At 34.8% G+C, this 9,749-nt stretch overlaps 1 protein-coding gene and 1 non-coding gene across 2 annotated transcripts; one reads left to right on the plus strand and one right to left on the minus strand.

Annotated features, from left to right (window-relative positions):
* Nucleotides 1–310: 310 nt before the first annotated feature.
* LOC113777146 lies at nt 311–1,237 on the minus strand. Its single transcript, XM_027322188.1, has 2 exons — nt 912–1,237; nt 311–731 (listed from the first exon to the last, which is right to left on the minus strand). The coding sequence occupies exons 1-2, from the start codon at nt 1,235–1,237 to the stop codon at nt 311–313; spliced, it is 747 nt and encodes a 248-aa protein (XP_027177989.1).
* On the plus strand, nt 780–886 carry LOC113778877. Its single transcript, XR_003469344.1, has one exon. It is a non-coding gene; the product is annotated as a small nucleolar RNA R71 (small nucleolar RNA).
* Nucleotides 1,238–9,749: the final 8,512 nt, after the last annotated feature.

Genomic DNA, 9,749 nt, shown 5'->3' on the forward strand with positions numbered 1-9,749 from the left:
GCTCCTTAGAGCCATCGCGCTTACGTTCTTCGGGTTCAATTCAGGCTGATACGGCAATTTATCTTGAACTTGGGACTCCAAACGGTTGATTGTTACGGCCATTTGATTCATCTAATTTTGCATGGATTGTATCTGGCTCATTTGATTTCATGTTCTGCAATTCCGAGTTCGTCTTTTGTTAATGCTATACAGTGGTAGCCATCAGTTGTTTCATCATCTCTTCCAAAGATGGACTAGAGCTCGGTGGCGGAGGTGTTCGGAGTTGGTACTGCTACTGGTACCCTTATTGTCTATTTGGCACAAAATTAGACTACCTGTTCCCCCCATAACTGAGGTTGGGATGGTCTCTCCAACCCGGGTTATATGTATTCGAGTACGAGTCATAAGCCTTTCTTGACGCGGGCGCGTGACCAGCCATGTTTACTTGCTCTGCACTTTTCTCTTGAATCATTGGGCACATCTCCGTAAAATGATCCATATCAGTACAAATCCCGCACACCTTAGCCTGAGATGCATTTTCTACAGCCATTTGCCTAACAAAAGAAGTCAACTCAGTCAGCTGCTGTTGGATAGAGAATGTCTCAACCTCATTCACCTTGTGTATCAGGACATCTTCCCTCGTACCAAGTTGCTGCAAATTCTCCACCATTCCTTCATTTAGCTCCCACGCTGCTCGAGGGGTCTTGTTCACTAGTGCCTCTCCACTCGCAGCAGCAATTATACTCTTGTCTCTGAAGAGTAGCCCCTTGTAAAAATATTGTATGAGCAACTGTTCACTTATTTGATGTTGGGGGCACTTGATGCACAACTTCTTGAATCGCTTCCAGTAATCATAGAGTGACTTCTTTGGTTGCTACTTGATACCACAGATCTTCTTTCTTAAACTTGCAGCTCGAGACGAGAGAAAATACTTGTCTAAAAACTTTTTCTTCAACTGGTCCCACGTGGTGATGCTACCTGGTGATAGGTGATACTTCAAAGAGAATGGGAATGCCCTCATTTTTATCTGTTCTTCTGTGATTTTCGAGGGTTTCATACTATTGCACACAACATCAAACTCTTGCAAGTGTTTGTAAGGTTCCTCACCTGGCAAACCATGAAAAGATGGCAAGAGATCAATCAGACCAGATTTTAATCCAAATGGAGTGTTATCATTCAAACTTGCGAAAGTAATGCATAAAGGTTGCTGATTTAAATCAAGAGCAGCTAATTCCCTTAGTGTTTGTGCATTCGCCATTGTGACTTCTTCTTGATCCAAGTCACTCGAAGTATCACTAAGTGAATTTGTTGGTTCAACTTCCGGCTCAGGTCTCTGAGATGCAGCACTGGAGTGCTCCTCTCGGAGCTGTCTGATCTCTTTTTGTGTTCTCCACACGGTCTTCTCTACCTCATGGTCAAAAATTAATTTATCTGTACGAGAAGAACGAGGCATACACTAGAAGAATACCAGAAAATTAGAACAAAAATGAATTTAAAAAAAACAAATACTAATAATGCTAGTTCTCGGCAGCGGCGCAAAAAATTGACAAGGTGTCGAAACCTGTGCAATAATAAAAATAAATCTATTTGCCAATTAAAATTACCAAAATCCGATTCCAAGTACTAGAGTAGGAATTCTAGGTGTGCAATGAATTACTTAATTCACCTTGTTCCCAAAGAGTTTGCTTGATCCGATATGCCCGAATGGGATGGCTTTTTTACAAATAAATATTAACTTGTGAAAAAGAAAAGTATGGTCGCATCCTCAGGGACTGGAGGTATTTGTCTCTTTAGAACTCCAAAATAACACAGGGGATGTTTTTGTATAAAGGGTGATAATTAAAACAATTCAACTAAAAATAAAATAGCCAACTAAAAATTAAATGACATTTCACTAAAATCAAGGTAATAATAATTAAAGGTCTAGTCAAGAAATAATTTCAGTAATGGTTCACCTAATTTATCATCGATGCACAAGCAATTCCAATTATTCATTAATAAATGGTTTATAACTGACAAACAAACGATGTCAGTCAACCCCTCCTTACTGTAACGGTGATTAAGGTACGTCCATTAATCACTACTCTAATTGAGGAATAATTCTAGGTACGTCCATAAAATTTGATTCCCCAATTGCCTTACGTATTAGAGGAGCTCTATTCTAACCAAATAACGTACTACCAGGGTTATTTTAGATTAGCTCGCGTATTCCCCTGACACAAATCCAATCATACCAGTTGTCACTATTTCAAGGCAATTAAACAATTACGGATTTAATGCCCTAATTGACAATAGATTATCAAGTTAACTAATTATTCGGATCCAAAACAATCAATTAATTAAATAATCACAAGTACTGTAATAAAAAAATATGCGAATACCAATAATAAAATAAAAAGATAAAATTAAATCGATCTCACAATTTTTAGACAAACCAAAACCTCCGTTGTTCCTGGACTAGACAAAGGGGATTTAATTCATTTCGGATGCGAAAACCCACACAAAATTGAAGCAACAGTTGCGGCCATCAGTTGGGTAAATTCAATTCGTTGGAATACTGATGAAAAAGCAAAGCTATAGGAAGTGATTAAATGCCTTCACTTTCGTCTGGACATACGAAGGAAGAAAAATCTACTAAAGGACAAAACGGAAAGTTCAAAGGCTCTGCCTCCATAGTGCTTGTTCCCTACTATCTAACATCTAGTTCCTAATCTAATTTCCCTACTTCTATCTAATATCTAGTTCCTAATCTAGTCCCCAGCGATCAGGAAGACTTCAGCATTTCGTTCTTTTTTCCCAATGCTGTCTTCCTCTAATTACCAAAAAGAGTCGCGTCTTGATATTCCAAAAATACATCTAGACACCTGCTACTTGAACTCCTTCCTGATGACTGTCAAATTGGCACTTGTTATGGTATTTTCGTTTTACTCCCTGCAATAAATGTAAATTTTTAAAAGTGAGTAGAATCTAACAATTAATCCATATCAGGTCAGGTAATAGGAAAAATTAATAATAAAATTGTTAATCTTAGTCCTTATCTTTTGATATTTACAAAACATATGAATGATACTAATATCTTTTCAAGATATATTTTCAGTTTTGAAACAAATCAAATTCAAAGATCAAGTGCTATTGAAAGGGACAAAGATTGTTAAAAGCTGTCGGACGCTTGTAATGACAGGATTGGACATCCGATAATCATTATGCAATTTCGGACGTATGAAAAACTCCACGATCGGACGTCCGAAGGAAATAAGACATTTCCCCTGACTCACTGATCTTGATCGGACGCAAACATCGGACGTCCGATAGAATCATTCAAATTCAACGAAACCTATCGGACGCTCACAAAGACAATACCGGACGTTCGATAGAATTGAAGAAAATTTTGCAAACTCACTGCCTACTATCGGACGCATGTTTGGGTATTACCGGACGTTTGATACTCTAACGGCTAGTTGACTGTTCAGTTACTTTCTATCCATTGGAAGCATTAATGAAGCACTTTCTTGGTTTCCTATAAATAGAGTATGGTCAGAATCTTCAAATAACATTTTACACACTGAAGATACAAAAGATTTTAAGTAATTTTAGTGAGAAAACACTCTCCAAGAAAGATTTGTAATTTTAGTGGTGTGAGGTTCATTGTAAGTTTTTCATTTGTGAGTGAATACTTCATGAGTGTAACTCTGTGAGGGTTGTCTCGAGAGATAGTAAAACTTCCTAATTTGACTGAGTGGAGTTCAGGGCAAGGAGGAGGTGAACCTTCCTTTATACACAAGAGTGATTGTAATTCATTAACTTGAAGAAATTTGTTTGAATTAATCTACAAGTTCAAGAGGAGTTGGGTAGTTAATTAGTTTGCAATTCTTTCCTTTTTATTTACTTATTGTTATGTTTGTATTCTTTACATTGCTTATCTCTTCTAATTCTCTCAAGTGATTTTATTCATTCATTAATCGATTCATTATGTGATCACTTAGAAAAGAGGGTAAATTTCATATTGAACAAAAAAGTGTCCATAACTTAATTAGATTTTTAATCAACCTAATTCACCCCCTCTTAGGTTGTTTTCGATCCTTGCAATTGGTATCAGAATTTGGTCTCCTTGAGATTAAACTCAATCGACTTAAGAGTAATAATGATAACCAATAATGTCATATTTTTTGAAGGACATTCTGTGATTAAACCACCTATGTTTTATCGGTTAAATTATGTAAGTTGGAAAGAATGAATGATTTTCTTTTTACAATCAATTGATATTGAATTGTGATTTATTATTAGTGAAGGTCCATATGATGTCTCTCTTATAGATGAAAATACTCATAGATCTAAGTCAAAAACTAGAAATGAATTGACTGCTGTGGATAGAACTCATCTCACCTTAAATGCGAAAGTCATGAATGTGTTATATTGTGCTTTAGATTCAAATGAATCCATTAGAGTCAAAAGGTGTAAGTCCGCTAAAAAAATCTGGGACAAACTTAGAGAAGTCTATGAAGGAAGTGAGAATATGAGAAAACAAAAGAAATCTATTCTGGTTATCAAGTATGAATCGTTCAAGATGGAACCTCATGAAAATATTGATAAGATGTATTGTAGATTCAATGACCTCATTAAGAACTTAGAGGTGCTGGAAAAAGAATACTCTCTAGCTGAGAAAAACAGAAAAATTCTGAATACTTTATCAAAGGATTGGGAGAGTAAAGTGACCGCCATTGAGGAAACTAGAGATCTAAATTCCTTACCTATTGAATCTCTTATTAATTCTCTAACCTCTTATGAGCTGAAACTTAAGTCCAAAGTGCAAGAGGAAGAGGATGCGAAAGTAAGAAGGAACATGGTTCTAAAGGCATCTCAAGATGAAAATGATTCTACCTCCCTAGATAAAGAAGATACGGAAGCTGATGATAGTGATCTAACTCTCATCACAAAAAGTTTCAAGAGAATTCTTAACAAACGAAAGTTCAGAAAAGAAAGAAACAGCAACTCATTCCTAAATGAATTCAGCAATACAAGAAAAAAAGGGAAGCAAAAGTTCAATAAAAAGCAAAATAATAAATGATTTGAATGCGGCCAACCTAGACACTATGTGAGTGAGTGTCCAATGAAGAAGATGAAAGCTAAAAGAAAACCAAGGTTCAACAACTTTCAATTCACATGGAATGAATGCAATTCCGATGGTGAAATTGAAGAGAAAGATGAATCTGCTCAATTGATTTTCTTGGCCATTAAAGATGATGAGGTAACAACATATAACTCGCAATTTGATAGTGATGATGAAACTAATGATGATCTTGAATTTTTCATTAAAAAATTGCATGATAGTTTGAAAGAATATTATGTTAGAAACATGGAATTGAAACACAAAATTAGTTTTTTTTTCAAAACAATACATGCTTTTTTCAAGAAAACAAGAAACTGAAAATTGAAAATGATTTCTTGAAAAAAAATGAGATTGATTTATAAAATAAGCTTGATAGAAAAACAGGGTCTTATGAAATGTTCAAAGAAGAACAAAATGATCTGGAAAGAAGAATGGATAATTTAAATGAATTAGTCCAATATAAGAAACAAAACTGCTTTCAAGAAAATGGAACAAAACCTCATTTTGACACTTATGAGAAGAAGATAAATTCTGCTGTAAATGATTTTGCTGTTTATAAGAGAAAACAAGTAAGATTTATTAAACCTATTCTTATAAATAACTCTTTGATTATATACAATTTTTGTTGTCAAAAAGGTCACATGAAAAGTGATTGCTATGTGAGAAAAAACATGAGAAAAGGCATGCAATGCATATGGGTAGTTAGACATGATGCTAACTATCAAGGATTCAAAAATTAAAGGGTACCAAATATTAGTTCTTGAACTCTTGAGTAGGTGAATCTGATGAACATTACTAAGAAATCAAAGTGGGTGCTCAAGATACATGACCGGTGATCCATCACATTTCATCAAATTCGAGTCAAAGTCTAGTAACAAAGTGACATTTAAAATAAAACAATTGGAATAGAAGATATTGGTAAGATCGATGAGATTCTTATTCATAATGTTCTTTTGTAATTTTCTTTTGATGTTTCTGATATTTTGAACTGAGTTTTCCTTGGTATTTTTGAATATGATTGAATTTTATGATGATAAAAAGGGAGAGAAATGAATGATACTGATCTAATGATGATTTGTTTTGATAATTATTTTAATTGTTATTTCTCTGTTTGATACTTCTTTTGATATCAATTCTCTATGATATGTTGGTAAATGTTGGTATGTTGATGATTGTTGAATTCTAATATCATTTCTCTGGAATACTAAATTCTTTATTATTGTTCCTGGATTATTATTGCTGATTTTTATTCTCATCTTATGATGACAAAAGGGGGGAGAAATGGATGTTATGTGAAAGGGGGAGTTTTCTGATATTATAAGTTTGGCACTTAAAAATTTTTTTGATGCATTGATTGAGGGGGAGCTTATGGCTCAATTATTTCTTCTTCCATCCATTATTTTGTCATCATCAAAAAGATGGAGATTGTTAATCTTAGTCTCTATCTTTTGATGTTTATAAAACATATGGATGGTACTAATATCTCTTACAGATATACTTCAGTTTTGAAGCAAATCAAATTCAAAAATCAAGTGCTATTGAAAGGGACAAAGATTGTTGAAAGCTGTCGGACGCTTGTAATGACAGGATCGGACGTCCGATAATCATTGCGCAACTTCTAACGCATGAAAAAATCCACCACCGGACGTCCGAAGAAAATAAGATATTTTTATTGACTCACTAACCTCGATCAGACGCAACCATCGGGCGTCCGATAGGATCGTTCAAACTCGACGAAATCTGTCGGATGCTCACAAAAACAATATTGGACGTCCGATAGAATAGAAGAAAATTTTGCAAACTTACTGTCTGCTTTCGGACGCATGCTTGAGTAGTACAGGACGTCCGATACTCCAACGGCTAGTTGACTGTTTAGCTACTTTCTATCCATTGGAAGCATTAATGAAGCACTTTCTTGGTCTCCTATAAATAGAGTATGGTCAGAATCTTCAAATAACTTTTTGTACACTCAAGATACAAAAGATCTAGAGTAGTTTTAGTGAGAAAACACTCTCCAAGGAAGATTTGTAGTTTTAGTGGTGTGAGGTTCATTGTAAGTTTTTTATTTGTGAGTGAATACTTCATGAGTGTAGCTTTTTGAGAGTTGTCCTGAGGAATAGTAAAACTTCCTAACTTGACCGAGTGGAGTTCGGGGCAAGGAGAAGGTGAACCTTTCTTTGTACACAAAAGTGATTGTAATTTATCTACTTGAAGAAGCTTATTTGAATTAATTTACAAGGTCAAGAGGAACTGGATAGTCAATTGGTTTGCAATTCTTTCCTTTTTATTTACTTATTGTTACGTTCGTGCTCTTTACCTTGCTTATCTCTTCTACTTCTCTCAAGTGATTTTGTTCATTCATTAATTGATTCATTATGTGATCACTTAGAAAAGAGGATAAATTTCATATTGAACAAAAAAGTGCTCATAACTTAATTAGGTTTTTAATTAACCTAATTCATCCCCTCTTAGGTTGTTTTCGATTCTTACAAAAATAAATGATAAAATTACAACCTATCACATCTCCTTCAACCATAATCCATTTGTTTTAAGTTCAATCGTAACCTTAACTTCCCTAGATCTGGAATCTGATAATTCTACAAGTAGATCTTTTATTGCCTTTTTGACTTGAAACGTATTTTTATTTTTCTGTTAGTTATAAATACCACTAAAGCTGTTCCACAATGAGATCGACTGTAGGACCACAAGTACCACCAATGTTGGCTAGAAATCATAAGAATACTGAACTACAGGCAAGATGTGCAACCAAAATCTCTGCCAAATTGTCTGTTATCAATACATTGTATTACTGCAGTTTTTGCAGGCTAAAGAACTTGCATATTTATATCAGTAATAAAACCAATGCTGATGTTATTGTGTCTAGAAAGCATTACATATTAAAAGAATAAATACAGAAATCACTGCAATTCGTCTTCTTTGCAAATTACCATTCAGTTATGGTTTTGGAGGGAGTATTATTAGATGTCTTCATGAATTCTCTGCTGTAACATTTTTAAGGTTATAAAATAAAATACTCTGAACTAGCATTGTTCAATTCTCCATAGGATTTATCTGAACAAAAAAAGTCCAAGAACAAAAGAAGACAAAATAAATAGAAAAGAAATGCTTAAATCATTGAGCTGTTTCTTCTGACAGAAGAGCCTTAGCCTGTGGTACTCTTAACTGTATTATAGAGAAAATAATTAGAGAAGCATACCTCAATGTATGTGCTGGAGCAGCACTGGATAGGAGATTTGCATAAAATCTGCTGAGTGGCATTGATGTGAGGACTCGCAAATTCCTTGCATTTTTCTCAAAAATTCCCTTTTATTTGAAATTATTTGGAAATTATTATTTCATGTTATCCATGGTTCAATCACCCTAGAAAAGTGCCAATGACCATAGGAAATTAGGGTTTTCCTATTCGTTTTCAATTCAAGGTGAAATCGGATTTTTCGTGTAACCGCAGTATAATTATCCGGTACCGAGTAAGGATCAAATTTGGTGCTTAAGAGTGACTTTTAAGTGAGAAATAATATGTGGTTAGAAGCAATGATAAAAAGTTAGTGAATTGGAAGTAAAAACCCTAGTACGTGCGATTTAAGAGAAAACGCGTCACACCGACGTGTACCGTGCACTACCGTTTGAACCACCACTTGACCACCACTTTCTTGCCATACAAGTTTATCATTAATGGAGCAAAATATCTTCCCCCTCTTAGCCCTCCTATTGGCCGAAAATTAGAGGTTAGAAATGCAACAAGAGAGAGAAAAATTTGTGGTCAAGATTAGTCCAAGTGTTAGCCAAACTTGTGGCTAGAATTAATCCTTAGCTTTCCAACCTTCTTATAACACAAGCTTAGCTTAATTTCCTTCATTAATTCTGCATCTTGGCCGAAATAAGAGAGAGAGAGAGAGACAAAGAGAGTTCATCTCATTCTCCTTCATTTCTTCTCCAAATCTTGAAAAGTTTCTTCTATTCGCGCAAATCTACTCCGATTAAGTTGTTATCTAGCACAAAGGCTACCTACCGGTGTAATTTTCTTGAGGAACAAAGGCCTTGAACACTTGTTTCTAGTCTCCTTGGAAAGGTATACATGCTGGAACCTTGACTCTCCGATTAAATTCACGATTAGTTGCTAAATATGTCACATATGGTTGAATTATTGAGGTATGTGGTGAAATAGAGGCTTGGGTCATGATTTTCCATTTTATTGGAATATTTTTCAGCTTTCCTATGATTTTTCTAGTGCTTAAAATTTGGGGCTTTGATGTTTAAAGTCTAATATGGGAAGTTAAGATGGTGAAGCAAGCCAAAAATAAAGAAATTAGCATTTGATTTCAAGAATTTCCAGATTTCTGGAATTTCATGTTTCACTTCTGTCCGGTTTTGTAGCCTTATCTTAGAGGCCGAATTGGCCTTAGTTCAAAGAAGGAAAGTTGTAGAGAATGGTGTTTTATAGGTGCCTATAAAATTTCAGCTCAATCGGAGCAACGTAGGATGTGAAAAGTCCAAAATACCCTCACTGTTTTAAAAATTTCCCAGCAGTCCGTTTCATCAGTTAAGTCCAGTTTATCACGTTTTTTGACTAGTATTCATTCTGATTTAGCTTTTTGCCAAAACATGAAAGTTGTAGTATTCTGAATTATATTTCAAATGCCTC

The sequence above is a fragment of the Coffea eugenioides genome, chromosome 7 (genome assembly GCF_003713205.1).
Source record: "Coffea eugenioides isolate CCC68of chromosome 7, Ceug_1.0, whole genome shotgun sequence".
In the NCBI taxonomy this organism is placed as follows: domain Eukaryota; kingdom Viridiplantae; phylum Streptophyta; class Magnoliopsida; order Gentianales; family Rubiaceae; genus Coffea; species Coffea eugenioides.